General features: G+C 40.1%; 3 protein-coding genes across 4 annotated transcripts; all 3 read right to left on the bottom strand.

The window, feature by feature from the left end:
• Positions 1–1,209: 1,209 nt before the first annotated feature.
• dcakd (dephospho-CoA kinase domain containing) lies at positions 1,210–6,226 on the bottom strand. Its single transcript, XM_085170571.1, has 5 exons — positions 5,921–6,226; positions 4,646–4,757; positions 4,003–4,206; positions 2,713–2,800; positions 1,210–2,486 (listed from the first exon to the last, which is right to left on the bottom strand). Exons 2-5 carry the CDS (start codon positions 4,755–4,757, stop codon positions 2,201–2,203), a joined length of 690 nt encoding a protein of 229 aa, XP_085026697.1. The 5' UTR covers positions 5,921–6,226; the 3' UTR covers positions 1,210–2,200.
• Positions 6,227–6,315: 89 nt separating this feature from the next.
• On the bottom strand, positions 6,316–9,942 carry pus3 (pseudouridylate synthase 3). Of its 2 annotated transcripts, none has more exons than XM_085170570.1 (7): positions 9,790–9,942; positions 9,073–9,487; positions 8,629–8,909; positions 8,368–8,551; positions 8,070–8,179; positions 7,817–7,989; positions 6,316–6,718 (listed from the first exon to the last, which is right to left on the bottom strand). In XM_085170570.1, the coding sequence occupies exons 2-7, from the start codon at positions 9,481–9,483 to the stop codon at positions 6,474–6,476; spliced, it is 1,404 nt and encodes a 467-aa protein (XP_085026696.1). In that variant the 5' UTR covers positions 9,484–9,487; positions 9,790–9,942; the 3' UTR covers positions 6,316–6,473. The 2 variants fall into 2 exon arrangements, with proteins under 2 accessions (XP_085026696.1, XP_085026695.1); XM_085170569.1 differs by having other exon boundaries at positions 9,073–9,484; positions 9,790–9,941.
• A 223-nt stretch (positions 9,943–10,165) lies between these two features.
• Positions 10,166–17,125, bottom strand: LOC146512616 (CD63 antigen-like). Its single transcript, XM_085170578.1, has 7 exons — positions 16,380–17,125; positions 14,728–14,916; positions 14,535–14,609; positions 14,273–14,377; positions 13,108–13,245; positions 12,940–13,023; positions 10,166–12,448 (listed from the first exon to the last, which is right to left on the bottom strand). The coding sequence occupies exons 1-7, from the start codon at positions 16,434–16,436 to the stop codon at positions 12,377–12,379; spliced, it is 720 nt and encodes a 239-aa protein (XP_085026704.1). The 5' UTR covers positions 16,437–17,125; the 3' UTR covers positions 10,166–12,376.
• Positions 17,126–19,948: the final 2,823 nt, after the last annotated feature.

The raw sequence follows: 19,948 nt of genomic DNA on the forward strand, positions 1-19,948 counted from the left end.
AATTTTGATTGGTTAAAAAAAAAAATTCCTGTTTCTGGTATCACATATCTGATTTAACGTTTTGATTTGATACACATGTTGATGGTCTTCGCCACACACACACACATATTTAATTCTTTATGTGTGTGGAAAAACCCAGCTCATGAGGAAGTTTTCAAGGATCTCCCTGATTCTGTCATAATGATGTCATCAGAGTTATCCCCCTGTCAGGCTTGAAGTGTAGGGACATTTTTGATGTCACAGCCGTTTGCTTTTACATTATGCTATGTCACGCCACTCTGGAACGCCTATTCTCTTGTGTTGCTTGGGCCTAATTGCTAATGAGGTATGAATAAAGGCATGCCTGAGGCTGATTTTACGGTGACAACACCTTTTGCCTTTATGCTCTTTTGGATACCAACATTTTAGCTTTGCTTAGTGAATAATTTAAAATAAAAACCACTTTTGAACCTAAATCTTTCACAAACTACGGATCTACTGAGATTTCACTACACAGAAGTAAGAGGAAAATGGTTGGACTGGAGAAGGACTACAGAAACATAACATCAGGTTCCACTCCTGTCAGCTAAGAACAAAAAACTGAGGCTACAGTTTGCACAGACTTGCTAAAATTGGACAATAGAGGGTTGGAAAACTATTGTCAGTCAGAATTTGGTGTAAACATAAAAACATTAATCCATCCTGCCCTGTATAAGTACTTCAGGCGATGTTATACTGTGAACAGTATTGCTTGGCACACTTTGGGCCTCTTGAAGCCAACTGAGCATTATTTCAGTGCCTCGGCCTAATTATTGCTGCTGACCATTTCCATCAGTTTATGACCACAGGGTACCCACCATTGAATTGAACTGAATCTGCTGCTATCAGGATAGCGAGTCAAATCACAAAACTTCAAACTGTTTTTTTATTCACTGTACTCAAGTGGTCTCCACAGTCTCCAGAGCTGTGATGTGGTGGAAGAGTAGATTCACATCACAGATGTACAGCTGACAAACCTGCAGCAACTGTCTGATGCCATCATTGACCAAACTTTCTGAAGAATGCTTCCAGCAGCTTGTTGAATCTATGCTACAAAGAATTAAGGCAGTTCTGAAAGCAAGAGGGGGGTCAAATCTAATACTAGCAAGGCGTACCTAACAAAGTGACCAGTGAGTGTCTATTATTGGGGCCTAATTTAAAACATAATGAAGCAATGAAAACACAGTGACAGACAGCATCTGATACCAGCTACTTTAAAACAGAGGTGCTGGATCGTTTTTATTTAACTTAAGCATATTAGATTACAAATGTATTATTTTAGTTGAAAGGTGCAAAGAAAAAAAAATCCCACACTCCGTATTTACAGAGGAGAACTTCAAGTGTAAGAAAATACAGTGATAAATAGCAAATCTGTTACTGTTCCCATTAAAAATGGATTGTCAAATACATTCTCTCATAAATCTTCATGACACAATCTTTACATATTCTGTAAGCGTCACATTATCCCGATTTAACCATTTAATTTCTATGACATGTGTAATAGTTTAAAACATACTCAGCACTGGGGACAGAAGTAGAGAGAGGTGGCGTCCAATTAATATGCTTGCTTTAGGGACATTCACCATTTTTACTTGTTCCTTTGCTCTCTTAATGTCTCTACAGATTAAAAAGTAAAACAGTAAAACATTTCAAAAATTGGATAATCTAATATGGTGTAAAAGGTGTAACAAAATAAAATCTCTTAGTTTTCAATAATCTTTCTGGACTTCTTGTTTTTTTAAGGTTATTTATGTTTAGCATGCGCTGCTACACAAAAATGAAGATTTACCAGCAATTTAAGCTCCGCTCTTCCGTCACAGCTGAGAAAATCACTCTCGTAAATGAGCAAAGATGGAGGAGCTGTACAGCAAGTGAGGCTTGACTGTGTCGCCTTCATATAATTGTTTCTCTCTGAGTGAAACCAACACAAATTGCACAGAGAAGCCTTTCACACTAAACCACATTTGCCAGTGCAAGTTTTGTCAGTAATGTAAGTCCGTGTTAACTGTCAGCAGAGCACGCCATACGGCTGCGCTGTAGTGGTAGGTGCTGTGAAACTAATTTCACAGTAAATCGCATCGATACCGCCGACCTGCTTTTTGCCCGTTTCTATTCACACCCTCATATTTGACCACTTCTTGGACTAAAAACCTCCTGCCCTCACTCATCTTTCTTTCCTCTGTTAGGACAAAAGTATCTTTGCAGCATAGAGCAGCAGCCCACCCAAACCTGCAGTGGCAACAATGGCAATGACCCTGACTAGGAGGAAGTCCATGGAGTCCTCTAGCTTTGTGTGGAGCCGCAGGACCTGCCGGTGGGTGTCCTCCCGGCTGCCTGAATTCTCAATAACATGATTGGCCAAGCCACGCTTTTCATTGAGCGGCATTTGCGCGGCCACACGCTGCTCAGCCTGCTCCTGGGTCAGGCCGTCCCTCTGCATCAAGCGCGAAAGCTGAGTGGCAGGGTCACTGAAAGGGAACAGACGATGGAGGTTATTTATGGTGCATTCATTGTGCCTTGTTAAAAAAGGTCCACTGGCAGTGAATCACATCAATAGGAAGCAGAAAAAGCTGGTTTTAAAGGCCACTTACTGTCAAGAACAAACAAAAATGTTTAACGACTTCAAAAATGAATACTTTTAACAGCCCCAAAACGAGACTCTAAGGTAACAGGAAAAATGAGCAGTGTGCTTACCAGTAAACTACAACAGTGTGGTTCAGAAACCGAGTGAGCCGTCTGGTTTCAAAAAGAAGCGGCACATCCAGAACCACGTAGCGGTACCCTAGTGAGAGAGAAAGAAGTCAACATTACAGACTGTATGTAAAAGATGGACATAGTTATAGGTTTGACAAGTGAAACTACTTTGGAGACGCTTTGAACTGTGACAATATTATTTTTTCTTCAATCAGAGCCTCTGATTGAAGAAAAACAACACTCGTCTTCTTTCATCACTAAAAACTTTATGAGCTCAATCGTTGGCTTCACATCTTATTGGATATAACAGAGCAAATCGAATAAGAGCAGGCTCTGTATTATTATTGGGTCTTTACTTTACAATATAAAGGGCTTTGAGGCAACTGTAAATAAAATTGAATTAAAAAACTGAAATTGAAAATATATGACTGACAATTTGATACTGTGCGAGAACAACAGGGTTTCACTAACCACCCGGTGAAGTCACTGTGTCTGTGTTAATATAGCAGGTCTTTTCAAGCCTTACTGACCAAAGAGCTTAAGGTGCCCACGCAGTCACACAGCACTCTTAATACTAAGCTACTGTGTAGAAGGCAACAGTAGCTATTGAGTGTTTAACCTCTCCATATTTTTCCCACAGTATAGTTTTATCTTTGTTTTTAAAATCGGCCACTCTGCTGCCAGTACACTTAACCTTGTGTTAACCCGGCTCCATGTGACAACAGTGTTTACAACTATGACCCTTCAAGTAACAATAAGAGACAAAGAAAAGCACAAAAACCACGAGAGTATTGCTATAAACGCAAAGTTTCATGGGTGCAAACAGCAACGTTAAGTTAAGGCGCCAACTTGTTTCTTTCTTGTTTTTTATTACGAGGCTGACAAAAGTGAGAGTGAATTTCTTATGTGAGATAAATGCCTGCAGTGCAAGACATATGGACGTGTGTTCATGCATTTTAATCACAACCTCCATGTGCCCCAGTCTGCACAACATATAGGTGTGATGGCACTGCTTTAAGATCATATAACAAGTGATGTTTGTGAAGTTTATTTAAAAGGCATGTGTGATGCCTTGAGACGCTAATAATTGAATGCAGCGAGAGAGTGACATGGGTGTCTTACTGAATTCATTTTAATCATAATGTTCAAACATCTCATTCATTTGACTTGCAAATAGCTGAAAGTTTGGTCTCGCCTCTTGCGCCACCTACACTGCAAAACAGCCTTGGCTCAAATACAGCAGATAATCGTCCCTTTTTGCTTTTGTGCCAAACACGATTCCTCCCTCACCTCTGAGAAAGTAGAAGAGGATCTCTTTGAGCATTGCTTTATGAATCTCTGGGTGGGTGATGGAGTTTAGCAGCTTCCTCTTCTCCTCGCTGGCGAAGATGATTTGGCCCAGCTTCTGCCTGTCGATGTCGCCGTTCTCGAGCAGGATCCCTGGCCCAAAGTGGTGCACGATGCAGGAATAGGCACGTGTGCGCTGCTCAACAACTGCGGACAACAAAAGGAAGCTTGAATGAGTTAAACAATGTAACAGGTTCAAAATTAAAGTAAATTTATTTATGACCAGTAATCCAGCTGGTCATTAAAAATAGAGGCTGAGATGATATTTGGAACAGACTTGTCACCGAGTGTAATGAAATAATTTGCCTAATGCCTTATATTTCCCCTACATGCAGCTGTGCACTCTTCACCTAGTTCTGTGACCTTTTTAATCTTCGCTGTCTAACTAAAACATCATCCCTGCAGTCAGCAGAGACATCCTTCATGATTCATGCTCTCTCTGCAAGCGCTCGTCCTAATGAGCCGGGGTTATCTGAGAGAGTGCCGCCTGAAGATGGCTTCAGCTCGATGACACCCCTGACCAGTATTTCATGTTGAATTTGTGTTCGCCGTGTCAACAGTTTGCAGGGGAGAGATAGCCACCTACCTTTCCTGGCCACGACATCGGCATCAATAATGGGGCATCCAAGCTCCCGCAGCATTGAAGACACTGTGCTTTTCCCAGAGGCAATGCCTCCTGTCAGTCCCACCAGGTACATCTTTAAACAAACAAACAAACAAACACAAAAATGCATGAAGGCAAAGTAAGTAAAGTAATTACACTAGTGATGCACTGATACGGCCCTGTTGACAGCTGTGGGCCTATCAGAGAATAAGATGACATTTACTAATAGCAGTGGACGATGTTTATCTGCCATGTCACATTAACGTTGCACTGACTTAATGTTCAAAGATAGTCTGATTAAGGCTTTAAAAAGCTACTTATTAAAAACAGCACAAACTGGAGAATAAACGCGAAGAATAAATAAAATAAATGAATAAATAAATATTGGTATTTACCCAGAGTCCCAAAATAACACATTTACTATCATCATTTTTATGGCTTATGGAATAAAAGGGCCAGTTTGGGTATAACACAATTTCTGACACAGTAAGAAATTCTAGAAAGTCCATAAATGTTATGAGTAAACAAATAGTACTGTGCCACCCCACTTCTTTCTTAGTAAAATGAAAGGTTTTTAGGTAATCTTTCTTCTACCTTCTTTAAGTAGTCTCCAGGGATAGTTCTCCAGGCCTCTTGAAGGACATTCAAAGCTCTACTTTACATGTGGGCTGCGTTTTGCTCCGTTTTCTATGAAAATGATCCTACACTGTTTCGATCATGTTGAACGGGCTCCGGGGAGCCCAATCCATGACTGATACTGTTCCTACTCATATGTTTTTTCTATCCAGTTATGCTTTCACTGTATTGACGATGTGTTTGTGGTCATTCTCATGTTGAAAAATGAAGCCAATGCCAAACGAGAGGTGACTTTTGCACTCTACGGTAACTTTTACATGTTAATAAACATATAAAAATAGTTATTACAATCTTTATAACGAAATAACAGATATTTAATTACTCTGAAATATCTTTAGCTTCTCCTTTAAAAGGTTTTGAAGTTTCATAACACGCCCCCTGCTGTGGAATTAGGTGAACTACACTCTCCATATTGTACCCGGCTATGCAAAGTCAAACTGGTTTGACTGGTCCGAAAGTCAGCTTTGAGGTTATTCTCTATTAAACACCGGTCAAAAATAAAACCTTTAAAGAAACGACTCGGTCACGATTTAACACGGCAGAGAGCGGCTTCTTGTTAGTATCAGGTTGGTTTGACACAGCGATTAAAACAAACTCATGTCAAGGGAATTTTAGCTTTACCTTGTCAGAGAGAGTGTCCTTAAACCGGCTGGATATACAGCTGGAGTCCGGGCAGAGCAGAAGCACTAGAGGGGGAGAGCTGTTGCGTTAAACAACAACCAGGGCTGCTAACAGGCTAACACAGGTGTTAAATCAGGTCAGAAGGAGCTCAAACAACAACGACGCCATTTTTACCGGGTCCAGCTCAACACGAAACCCAACAAATGAGCTGGAGACAGCGGTGCTGCTGGAAACTGCCCCCCTTTACAGTTCACCTGTATTCTACTCACTGTTAACAACCCAGCTGCTAAGCCTGACAGGCGCTACCTCTTAATTAACCCGACATCTCATATTTCTATTAGCGTTGGTTCCGCCTCGCTTTAGTTCCCCGTCAAGCAAAACTCAGCGAGTCCAGCTTTCTCCAAAATGTGTTTATTTTAAAGCAAAACACGCACCAGCATGAGTCAAAGATATCCGTGCGCTGTTTGTAGTAAATAAAGGGAAAATTAAACATTTATGGTTGAAAACTACTACAAAATACATCTTGCAAGTCCTTTCTTAAGTTTAAAGAAAATTAATCTTCTTGTGAATCCATATTTTGTTTTGGCGTCTCTGAAGAAATGTTTGAATGTTTAGATCTTTTTCCCCTGTGGATCATTTCGCCTCCATTCTCCCCTTCTTCGCGCTCCAGTCTGCCTCTTTTCACGAAATGATTTATCCTCGACTCGAGGCTCTCGCAGCACGGGCGCTCCAGGAGCGGCCGGTAATTTCTCTGCCTGCTGCCTTCTACCAGCCAGCAGTGGTTGGAGGACACAGCTCCTGTGGATGAAGAGAAGTGAGACAGTTTGTACAATGTTTTTTCACAGCAGGCATCTTGACTCGTGTCAAAGCAGATAACTGGCTGGCCCAACTAGGTGCATTCCCAGATCCAGAAAAAAAATAATACTGACATCCTAGAAATACAGGTACATCCACTTCATTAGGTACAACTGGTTGTTAGCGCAAATATCTAATCGGCTAATCACAATGGAGCAAATCATTATATTTAGACAGATTCAAGACGCCCTGACGTTTAAACAGAGCATCAGAAGCGGGAACACTGTAGTTGGTGGCAGATGAGCTGGACTGAGTTTTTAAGAAACAATTACTTTACTGGGATTTTCCAGTAGAAGAAGTCAAACCTTGAAGCAGATGGGCTACAGCAGCAGAAGCCCACACCAAGTGCCACTCCTCTCAGACAAGAACAGGAAACTGAGGGTACATTTTACATGGTGTCACCAAAACTGTACAATAGAAGATTAGATTAATGTTGTTTGATCTGATGGGTCTCGATTTCTGCTGCAACATTTGGATGTTTGGATAAGAATTTGGCGTAAACACATAAACGCATGGATCCATCCTGCCTTCTATCAAAGGTTCACACCGGTGACAGTGTCATAGTGTGGAGGATCTTTTCTAGGCACACTTTGGGACCCTTATTTAAACTCCACAGTCTTCCATGGTCACTCATCTTCTTCTGATGGTTACTTCCAGCAGGATAACACAAGAATTATGGCAGTTGTGAAGGTAAAAGGAACAACATGTACCTAACAAAGTGGCCTGTAAGCTCATATCCACACACAAAACAACCGAAATGAGATGCAGAAATCATGTATGACAACCACATGTAGACACAAAATATCCCAAACGTGACTCGATATTATCATTGTGACACTAAACAATCAGAAATGCATAAAACAGCAAAATTTAGGCAAAAAAAGAGAATAGAAATGTGTACACAAATCACAAAATTTAAAAAATACAGTAAATAACCACAAAACAACTAAAATTATGTAAAACATAACTTGAGAGAAATTATTATTAAATTAAATATTTAAATGCCTTAAAAATCTTCACTTCTCTTATCCAGCTTCTCACCTCGGTCTTCCAAGCCCTGGATCATCCCCTGCAGGACGTGGGCCTTCACCGTGCTCTGGGTCCAGTGCTGCTGCAGTGCAGCCAGGACAAAGCCCCCCTCTTCACTCTCCTGCGTCCAGCTCAGGCCTTTAAAGTGGCAGTCGTACAGCACCAAAGGGTAGTCTACTGCCATGCTGAAGATGACACAGATTCATATGATAAATATATTATTTTTATTTGAATATTTTAATCACTTCTACAGCAGTCAGTTCACCTGTACTGGGGCTTCCTGGGGTTATTCTCCACATCCAGGAGCTGATTGATTATATCCGCGGCTTCCAGCTTCTGTCCAATCAACAGAAGCACCGCCATCATGCACCGTACCTGCAGCACATAAAAGGAAATAACCAAAAATTCACTAAATACCAAACTATTCAACCTTAAACTCCATGAGATGCTGCATCTGACATCCTCTGATCTGGTTTCTCTAAATCTGAACTTTCACATTAAAAAATGTTTGCAAGAGATGAAGGGTAAAGGAAAAGCAGTGTAGAGTAACTCTCTCCTGGTACCTGGTGATAAAGGAAGGCTAATCCTTTGATCTCAAATATGAAGAGGTCATACTGGTCTGTGCTGGAGGCGTGCTGAGGCTGCGCAGGCTTGACTGTGGCTGATAAGATGGTCCTCTCAAACTGCAGGACACCGTTGCCCACGTCCATTTTACACAGGTTCCTGAAGTCGTGAGTCCCCTCATATCTGCCGGATGCAAGGAGGTTGTCAAATAAGGGCTAAGTTTTAAAGGTGTGTTTACCTTTCATGTGTTCTCCACCCACCTTTTAGCAGCTTCCGCCATCAGCGCCACATCCAGAGATCCTCGGGGGAAGTAGTAGCGGTACGTGCGGGACTGACAGTCGAAGCGTGCGCTGAAACCCTCCGCTACTGGTGCCCAGTCCAAGACCCTGATGTCCTGCGGCAGGACTCTGTTCAGCATCTTCACGTATGGAAGCTCAGAGGTGGCAGAAGAAGCGGCTTTGGTACTGATGTCAACATTTTCAGGCAGTGTGATGCCCAAACCGGCACAAAGCTGCGTGGAGCGCAAGTCGATGGTTATGACCTGCGGGGGAAAAAATTAACCACATGAAAAACTATTAATATTATTAAGGTACAGAGTTTTTTCAGGTTAAAATGGAGATCAATGATAAGCTGTGGTAACCCGTAAAGGGGGCATCCGACAGAAGGAGGATATGAGTAAAAAATATGTATCTCTGCTAGCTCACTTGGGAAAAAGCACTGACTCCTTTATCAGTGCGCCCACAGCGGTGGTAATTGGAAGTCTGGCGGTCCTGGATCAGCCGAGTCTTTAGCAGAGCTTCAAAGAGTCTGGCCTCCACAGTGTTGTCTGTGTTCTCCTGGACTGCAAACCCCTGATAGGCCCACCCCAGGTAAGCCAGCCGCAGAGCCACATGGCGCCGGGGGTGTGCAGAGAAGTCAAAAGGGCGATCTTTTCCTGCTTTCTTTCTCTCCTTTTTGCTGCTGCCAGTGTTCCCATCAGATTTACAGTCTTCATTAAGGGATGGACTGGATGACATTTCAACATCTCCAGTTTCACTGCTCTCTTTCAGCTGGGACCTGAGCTTCTCCAACTCAGCTTCCAGCTCCTTTATCCGCTGGATTAAAACATCTGACATGCTGCTTGGAAGAAAGAACAAAGGAAAGAACATTTATTTAAAAGTGTACTTAAATATTTCTACAAATAATCACCCCAGCTTATATTCAACGAAGCCTACGCAATCATCTCCTCTTAGTTTAATTCATGTCAAAGTTTATTTAAGGGTTTTTTTTTTTTTGGTCGACTGTACTACAACTGGGCTTATTTTTATAAAGTGGACTGAACGCTGCACACAGCCTGCTAGCTAGTGAACGAAGTTAGATACGAGGGATTAAGTGGGATTAACGAGGCCGTAAATTACATTACAGTTAATCTGTGTTTTTACCTGTATTTTCAGCGTCGATGTTTTCGATTATTCTGCTCCTCTGTTAGTTTTGCTTCTGGCTATCGGGATCACGCATGCTACTCTCCCCGCTGATAAGTTTATCGGGAGGCGGACGAATTTTGCCAACGGACACATTTCCCCCTTCACGGGATTTCTGGGAAATGTAGTTTAGTTGCTTAAATTGTTGTCAGCCGATGACTGCCATACTTAACAGTTATTTTTATACTCCCCATGAGCGAACACACCATAATATGGGTAAAAAACAGGCCAGAGATTATTTCTAAAAGCTTGTGTTACACTATTAACCGCCTGTATCTATTACAGAAAACTATTATATGTATTCATATAATAGGACATGGCACTTAGCCTAAAGTGCCATGTCCTCAATCATCTTTGTTCAACTTACGTTTAAGTTGTAAAAATGAAAATAATTTGACATTTTTCATTGCTGTGGCATGGCTTTCTTTATATTATTATAGACCAAATTTTGTTTTTGCTATTATTACATTTATAATGTTTAAGTCTTTGAAGTAGGTTGTGGCACTGTCCCCAAACCTACTCTAAATAGGGCCCCGTTAGTCCTCGAGTCACCTACAGCAGGTTTTATTTGTTTGTTTGTTTTGAAATTCAATTAATCTCAATTTTTGTGAGTATAGAGCCAAATCACAACAACAGTCACCTTAAAGGGGGTTATAATTTAAGGTGAAGACCCTTAAATAATAAATAAAAGACCCCAAACAATCAACAAGGCTATGATGACCACCTATGAACAAGCACTTGGTGACAGTGGGAAGGAAAAACTCAGTTTTAACAAGAAGAAATCTTTGGCAGATCAAGGCTCAGGGAGGGACAGCTATCTGCCTGCTAAATGGTTGAGTGTTTGAGGATGACAGCACAACCATTCGAGCTATTATAGTTTCGTATTTTTTTTTTTTATAGTTTGTGTTAGTTTTAGTCTTTTTAATTAAAAGTGTATGGATCACACATGCCAGTTACGATTCTGTAAAATCAGTACAGGTATTACAATAAAAACACATAACTTTTTGAAAGCATTTGAATCACATTCTTGTAGACATCCACACCTTGGAAATCGTCTACCAGACTTGTATTAGCCTTTTTCACCCCATGTTTCAGATGAAAGATGACACAGTACTTTAATTCACAGTGACTGAGAAGCTCCTACAAAGGAACCATGCAAAATCTTCTATTTTCCTGTCCAATGCACCTTCCTTGTGATTCCTGTTTGTTTGTTTGTTTGTTTTAAGTCAGGTCAGGAGAACAGGAGTTCAAACACCAGAGGGGCAGACATATGGTATTTATGCCTATATTTTGTAAAGGGATCCACAGCACCAACACTTGTCTTTAGACATCACAAAGAGGTGAAAAAAACACAAAAAAAACCCTGAAACTGAGCTGAAAGTGTGTTTCTTTCCTCCAGCTGTTTGTGAGAGTCTTTTCATTTATTTTGTATAGCAGTAGCTTCACAGGGTAAGTGGCACAGCAGTGCTGTCAGGCACAACTGTTAATTATTCCAGATGCAGAGACAGAATTGGTCGGGCTCTTACATTAAATCACAGTCTGCTCTTTTCTACATGTCCGATTACACATTAAATGGCATGTAATCACAGTTTGGTGTTTGTCTGCTGTGTCACAAATAGTTTTTCAGGATGGCTACCAAACTAATCTGCCCTCTCTGCTCATTAAAGGGCCAATTCACCCAAAAACAAAACGAGCAAATAAAGACTGTCCATCCATAGAACTGGATCCAAAGTTTGGAAACGTTGATCCAGCTGTAAGTCATTGCCCTGGGTCAGTCGACCTTGTGTTTTGAATTTATGGTCTCTCGTTTATTATTTATTATGCGATCCCAACATTGCGTAATGATTATATTATTTCTGGTAGTAATCCTCGTAGTGTGTTTAGTCTTGTTCTCTATTCTAAATTCCTTTTGAAGTTTATGTGTTTTTTTCTTCCTCCTGTGTCAAGTTCCTTCTGAAGTTCATTTATATGTCTCTGTCCACCCTGTGTAATTATCACTTCCTATTTTACTTCAGCTTTCAGTTTTCCTTTTGTATTTTATGCTTCATTTTGTATTTTGGTTCTTAGCCTGAATAAATGTTTCACTATTAGCTCACCACCATCTGCCTCTATGTTTTCTGTATTTGGGTCCTCACAAACTTCGCAATTTATGACAAACTAGCGCACTTAATTCTCATTTTTTAAAAGACATTAGACATATAGCCTGTAAAATCATTCAAACCTGGAAAAGAACAGTCAAAAAATATAACTAAAAGCCTAAAATGAAAGAATTCATGCCCATGATGAGTGTATGTAACCTTCTAATCACAACACACGCTTTTAATTGTTAAAAGCTAATTAAAGAACACAACAAAACCCCAAAGTGATCACATGTTTAATAATTATGTGCATAGCAAGCATGAATTTTAATTTATAATAGATTTTTTCACCACTATAGCAGATCAATTTCTCTTTGTTAGATACCAGCTGCAATTATAGCAAGTATGTAGATAAGATTTCTTTCTAGACACAGTCGAGCATCCAGAGATAATAGAGCAGTGATGATGCATTAGCTGATGTTTTCGTAGTTCTTTCGCTTAATGTCCAGACACAAGCACACCCCGACTAATACTCCAAAAACCTGCAACAGGGAAAAGGTCAGACGTTACTGGCAGCAAATGAACTCAATGGCACACCCAAAAGGCTATTTTCTTGTTCTGGAAAAAAGTAATTATTTCTTCATTTCATCACCTGAGGCAGTCAGGATGAGACAGGCTTTATTATCATTCAAGTTATCTTCTGCTATTTAAATATTCTTTACAATATCTGCTACTGCTGGAAACTAAATTACTAAATTAATCCAGTATACATGTTTTTATTTTTATGTGGAGACATTTAGGGTATCTTTAGATGTTTGACATTTCTGATTTTTCTTTGTCTTTTTTCCACCTAAAACAGATTGAAATGAACCTTTTGGGCTCACACTGGCTCCTGCACAGTTAATCAGTAGGTAAGTGTACTGGATTGGCATTTAAAATGATCATTTCTTACAGTAATATGACATTTGCTCTTCCAATGTGAGCATTTTGCTTCACACTTAAATGTGAGCAAGGGGAAATTGCAGAAGCTTACCTCCGTGACTCCAAGAGCAATGCAGACAGCGCCGACCCACACCAGATTTTTCAACAGGAAGACACTGATTGCCCAGAGGCAGCCCTGAGGAGGATCGCACGGTCATAAAATACAGTATTTGTTTGCGGAAAATAGATGAAAATTGCTTGAAATGTTTTCCTGTCAGACCTTTTTATGTGCCTTCTCCTTGTCCTGTCCACAGCCCTCACTTTTATCCACGCAGCAGGAATCTGGCACGGCGTCGTGCTTTTCCCAGCCCGCGCTCTGGGACCAGTCGGCATAGCTGTCCGCACCACAACACTTGAACTGTAATGATAACGACACTGTGATAGTGAAGCACCAAAGCTGTATTAATCACTGGTTGTGACTATTTGTGGTTCACAATAAATATTCTTCAAGTGTTGCTTTGTAGAAAGTCAGTTTGTCTACTTAACTACTAATTTTCACACAGATGCTGAAGGCGTGTTATTTACACTTACTAGCCACTTTATTAGGTACACCTTGCTAGCATTGGGTTGGGCCTCCTTTTACCTTCAGAGCTGCCTTAATTCTTCATGGTACAGATTCACGCTGAGATGTAAGCCTTCAAACTTAAACTCCCTAAGTAATTGCAGCATTTTTCTCATTGCTGGTCTTTGTTAATTACCCTCTCACTCTTTGCAGATTGTCTTCACACTCTTATATTAAAGTTAGTCATCTTAATCTGACTGTAAACAAGAGCACTCAGATAGAGCAACTCCCCCCGAGTAGCAGGGCAGTACTAAACCTTTGATGTTTTATGAGGTTTTTATTACAACATGCTGATGTCAGCCTGCTTTTATAACAACCATATAATATCCATAAAAAATTTGTGAGTAATATAAAATTTTTACTGATTTTCACATTTGGCGTGACCTCGGCCTTGACCTTGACCCGTTTTTCAACTAAAATAAATCAGCTTTTGCTGTTAATGGCATCCAGCAATGCACAAAATATGAGCATGTCGTGTTGAAAACTGTGGACATTAGAAGGTGGGTACACTGTGGGTCACAATGATATGGAGATGTTCAGCAATGATACTCATTTGGTACTAAGAGGGTGAAGAAAGTATTTTCTGCTGCATTAAACCACCAAGAGCTTGAATCATTGATACAATGCAGGATGGAGCCACGCTTTCATGTTTACACCAGATTCATCTACATTCATCTGAATGTTGCAGCAGAAATTTAAACCAGGCATCATTTTCCCATCGAGAGAGGAAATGAAGAGTCCCTTTAAGGGCTTTTTGCACTTCCTCCAATCCATCAGGTGTTTCTCAAATATACAGAACATTACAGTAGGCTCTGCGTGTCACCTTTTCCTGAATTTTGTCAATTGCATGTCTCCTCTCAGGGCTGTAGTCGTTAATCACTTCCTGTGCTTTGGCGTTGACACCATTAGCCATCTGCAGAAGGGCGGCCTACAGAGAAAATCAGATAAAATAACCAGAACAGACTCTAGAACTTAGATATATTTTAAGTAATGCTACTGATATTATGACTGGAGAACCACTGCTAATGGTAAAATTTGACCTTGATCTCAAGTAGTTCCTTTCTGGTGCGATTTTAATGTCTTACCCTACTGCGAAATATGTAAAAGGCGGCTCCTGTGAGGACCTCCAAGAGGATGATCACTGTCAGGATGCAGATGAACTATAGATAAAGAAAGTGAACGCTGTTAGAGATCTCCAGAACATCTCCAGTGCTCATTAAAAAAAGCTTTTGGAAAGAATCTCCACTTAATCACATTTAATTTCATTACAGTACTTACACAAGCAACCATAGATGAACTATTAAAGAATGCACCAATGTGGCCCAAGAGGGATACGAAGGCTATGATGACCCCCACTGCAATGAGGACTATAGCAATTTTAGACAAGTTGCTCCCTGTGAAGGTGCCGATATCTGAATACGTCGAGTACTGCAGCACTCCTATAGTGATGAGGGCAACCCCAGACAGCTGAAAAAGAAGTTTAACAGCAGGACAGCAATGTAGTGATTTACATGGAAACACTAAATTAAAAGAGGGTGGTTTTGTTCATTCCTGTCAATCTAATCTAATCTATTTTTTTGTCTATTTGTTACATTTACATGTTTCAGTGTTTAATATAAACTTACCTGTCCCTATGTTAAAAAGTAAAAGCAATTTCTAACGCTTTGAGACTCCAGGAAATGAAGCAAACTTGGAACAGTAGTGAACTTTCCCAGGAGTGGCCGTCTTACCAAGATTACTCCAAGAGTTCATCGGTGACTCATGCAGGAGGTCACAAAAGACCCAGAAGACCTGTAGGCTTCACTTATATTAGCTGAGCTCAAGGTTCACGATTCAATAATAACAAAGAGACTGGGTAAAAATGGCATTCATGGAAGAAAACCACAGCTGACCACAGAGAACAGAAGAAGCACAAAGGCTCGTCTAACATTTGGCAGAAAATCTGGGTAAATATTCAGTGGACTGACAAGACATAAGCTAAACTTTCTGGAAGGTTTGAGTCCCATTACATCTGACATAAAAATAACACAACATTTTATTTAAAAAAAACATCACATCAGCAGTCAAACATGGTGGTGGTGCGTGATGGTCTGGGGCTTTGTTGCTACTTCAGGACTTGGACGAGTTGCTGGAACTGTACAGAATTGGCCAGAAAATCTTGAAGGAGAATTTCTGGCCATCAGTTTGTGCCCTAAAGCTCAAGAGCACTTGTGTTAGTATATGTTAGTATATGTTATTTTGTCCTTTATAATCATACGACCATTGCCTGTTATTGGATTTTTTCCCTTTGACAGCTTTGTAATTGGATTGTGTGCTCTCACTGACTGCCTACCAGTGTGTGACATCCTCATCTTCAGCGTAACACGGCGTTATTTGCATTTCATAAAATTTGAATGTGTGTATTGCTGGCACAGAAAGTTATCAACCTTAATAATACATCTCAAAAGTATGACATTTTTCTTGAAATATTTTTTAAAATAGATATATTTCATAAAGGTTACTCTGTGTGGGTTACACATCATGCACCAGTTAGTATTTAGGGCATAAAATTTCTGGAGCGTGCACAGGACACCGTGCAGGTTTATCTGGCGATGATACTGATTAGCTTCTAAATTTGTTAAAGTTCCCTTTGCTCAGCTCAGCTGCTACAACCCCACAAGACGGCTTAATATGAGTGTGTTTTGGAAATTTGGAAGGGCAAATCAAGTCTCTTGTTGCATGTGTATCTTCCCTTGGATAATCCGGCATGCAGTCAAAGTTTCCTGGACTTCTAAAAAGATATGAGTGATTCAATTTTGGCTTTATTCTTTCATTACCTCTACTGCTCCTGCTCTTTATTGATTCTAATCTTTCTATGATATCACCAATCAGTGCTGTCAATCATCACTTCTCATCAAAATTAGATAGAATAGATTTGCTCTATTACTCACCAAGAAGAGCGTGTTGAAATAAATGAAGCAACACTTGATGCTGAAGAAACTGCACATTTTGAGGTGGTCTGAGCAAATAATAAATAAGTGAATCCAGAAGGTTGCAGACTTCCCTCAATCCAAATACGGGTCAAGTCAGGGTGAATAGAGTGCAATTCAGTGGCGGGTGTGTCATATGACCCTATGGAAATGAACCGGCAGCCCGATAGCTTTCAAGTTGATGTAGGTATCTTTTGAATGCATCAAGCCCGTCTTTGCATAGAGGCGTCACACATCAGTGAATACAAACTGTACTGTAATATACGGTCATTTAAATACTGGGAATTTCACTCGATAAACAACCTATAAATCTAAAAGGTCTCCCCCAAATATGAAGATGTTCTGTCTTTTTAAACATTTATGTGGCAGATGTTTGCAGATGTTCTGCCTCTCTTTGTAGTTGTTTTGGGACCTTCAGGTGATGTCTTCAGAGCTCTTTGATCTCTGTAGATTATTTAGATTTTTTTGTGACTATTTTGTCTCATTTTGATCATTTTCTGTATGCGGTGTGTTTTGTAGTTGACAATCAGGTGTAGCCGGGCCTCACCCTGTGCCTGCGGTTGCTAGTCAGTAATCCATACATATCCCCTGCAATGTAGACACTGCAGCGTGAATATTATTGAAGCAGATCAATTTTCATAGTATGTTTAAAATAACATGCCATAATACTTAACACTAAACAAAAAGGTGTAATTTAAGTGTTTGTTTCTGTATTCTTATTAAAATCCCAATTAAAAGAAACCAATTTTTACCACAACAATTTTTCTGGAATATTTTTATTCAGTATTATTCTTTTAATTTTGTTAAAATCCAGAAACAGATAAATAAAATCTGCATTTTTGTCTCAAAAAGTATATATAAACATTTAGTTTTCTGTCTTAACTCTGAGCAACTGCAGCACTGTGATTATCTGATCTTGCTTCTTCTTCTTCCTTCCTTCCTTCTGTTTGCGGACCAAGCTCTTTCTCACAGCTTCCCCACCAACACGTGGATCACGGACCGCCTGGCTCGACTCACAGTGACCTCGATATGAGAGGCAGAGATGCTTGTTGCACACTGCCAGAGTTCTCTTTGTTTCTCACATCTTTTTGTATTCTTTTCCTTCTTCCTTCCTCTTTCGTTCTTCTTTGATGTTTGCTCTTTTCCCTCTCCTGCTTTCTCAGAGCTCAGGTCAGACTGCCTCGACCTGCGAAGAACAGTGCTGCATCATATTTTTCTCTGTTTTTCCCTTTAACCACTGGATTGCAGGCTCTTTGAACTTCTTTCCTTCAAGAAGCAGTAATCATTAGAGAACTAACAGAGGGTTGGCTGTCAGTCAGGAGGCAGGTTTATCTGTTGCATCACAAGTCATTTGTGTTCACTTATGCCTGTGGTTTTGTCTGCCTTCTTCTCATCACCGAGTCTCTGTCCGTGGAGCTTTATCTGCTTGTTCTTATTTGCCTGCAGGATAAAGAAGAATATTTGAGATTACTTGAGTGAAGTCTGCTTCAGTGCTGATAGTTTAGCAAAGCAGTCAATTTTTATGACTTGAAAAAGTCAAACCCAGGACTTGGATGAACTTAAATATTCTCACGGATGGATCTTAAACACCAGTGAATTTAGTTTTTCAGCAAAGTAAACAATGGCAGATTTTATCACCTCTGCAGTGCGAGGCATATAGCCACAGGGGGGCTCCATTTCCAACCATTTAACTGTAATAACACTGACATTCACTAATATTTGGACTTCCATTGCTTCGATGTCACAGAGTGATGGAGAGATGGAGTCTGCAAGTCTCTGAAGGCGTTTGTGGGAACAGGACGCAAAATGATTACAACATAGTCTGCATGTCTTTGAAGGACGTCATGAGAACAGGAAGAAAAATCATTACCATAGATGGAGTCAGGGACGGAGATCATCGTCCTTCCTTCTCTTTGCTTTTCCTGTTTTGAATTCCAGTGGACTTCGTCAAAAGCTTATGTGACTTCCGCTTGATAAGAATCATTAGTCAGGAACGAGCTTGGACTCTAAGGCTGTGCTGTCTTGGATATTAATGAATATTAATGAAAAACTAATGAATATACATAAGTTGTTGGACAAAGACACACTTTTTTTAGTTTTGCCTCTGTGTGGATAATAAAAGCTACACAAGACTTTCTCAAGACGAATGACAATGTTGCAGCCCAAGAGTTTCTCAAGGCAACAACATTCTTCAATGCCCAAGTCGGTCACCTGATCTCAACCCAGCAGAGCATGTGTTTCAGTTATTAAACACACAACTGAATGCATGAAGACTCACAACCAAGCAGCAGCTGAAGGTGGCTGCAGTAAAGGCCTAACTGAGCATCTCATGGGAAAAAACACAGCATTTTTTTTTTTTAAATCCTTAATATATTGATTTTGGGAGGGTTACATAAATCTGAAGTCTGCACTTCAGTTGCACATTGACTGCTTGAGTTAAAATCCACTGAGGTTAAATCACAAAATTGTGTCTTTTGCCCTGCAAATTATTGAGCTAACTGTATTTTGTACAATAATGATGTTATCCTATAGTAGATGGATCCATAAAGCGCATGTGCTGATTGCATTAAACAGTTTCTTTTTGATCACATATGGTTTATTTCTAAATAATATGAGATTCGATTAAGAAAGACAGAAACTTCTCTTCATGCATGGTGTATTTTCTGTTTTTTTTTCTTTAGATTTTAGAGAAAATCCCAGCATCTACATACATTTTAAGATTCATGCAGAATTGTAAAACTGATGCATTGCATTCCAGTACCTGCCCTTTGTCACCATCAGTACCCTGTTAATCATTCATGGGTCTGCTCCATCAATCTGTATGCTTTGAGCAGTGGAGATTTGTCTGCAGTCTGATGTAAACTGTGTGCCTCAGCCATATGGGAACACTTACAAATACCAGCCCGTGTAATCGTTTCCTTACATTCTTGCACGGAGGAAGAAAAACACATTATAGGGGTTCGTTTGATGCATGTCGATAGGCTGTTGCTCAACCTGTTGTTGGTGTTGAATGTAAGGCAGAAGAAGAATTTGTTGCTTGTTCTGATAATCATTTAGCCACAATTAGGTCAGCATCAACCGGTTTACATAACCGGTTTTATGTGAGCACACAACAGCTCTTGATGATGTACAGTAGAGATCAGGTCGCTATAGCGCTATAAAATCTGCAGCAGGACTCTCTAAGTAGCAGCACTGCACATGCACAATTATGTATCAGTATTTGGGTCATCTAGATGGGTTCATAAGGTTTTTGCACTTACATAAGAATATTACTTTTTTATTGAAATTGTATTAACATCTACTATAAAATGAATCATTTTTGGTTACAGAATTTTAAATTAAACAGAAGTATAGGTTAGTACCCTCAATAACAAGATACACTTTCAGAGTAGTATCAGAAAGAAAAGAAAGCCCAGCCAGGGCATTTAAACGAGCTTCACATAAGGTAGACGAGAGAAAGCCAGTCTATGGCTAGCAGCTGTTCAACAATAGAGACATGAAAGCACACCTTGGAGACACACCCAGCCAGC

The sequence above is a fragment of the Neolamprologus multifasciatus genome, chromosome 8 (assembly GCF_963576455.1).
Source record: "Neolamprologus multifasciatus chromosome 8, fNeoMul1.2, whole genome shotgun sequence".
Lineage (NCBI taxonomy): Eukaryota > Metazoa > Chordata > Actinopteri > Cichliformes > Cichlidae > Neolamprologus > Neolamprologus multifasciatus.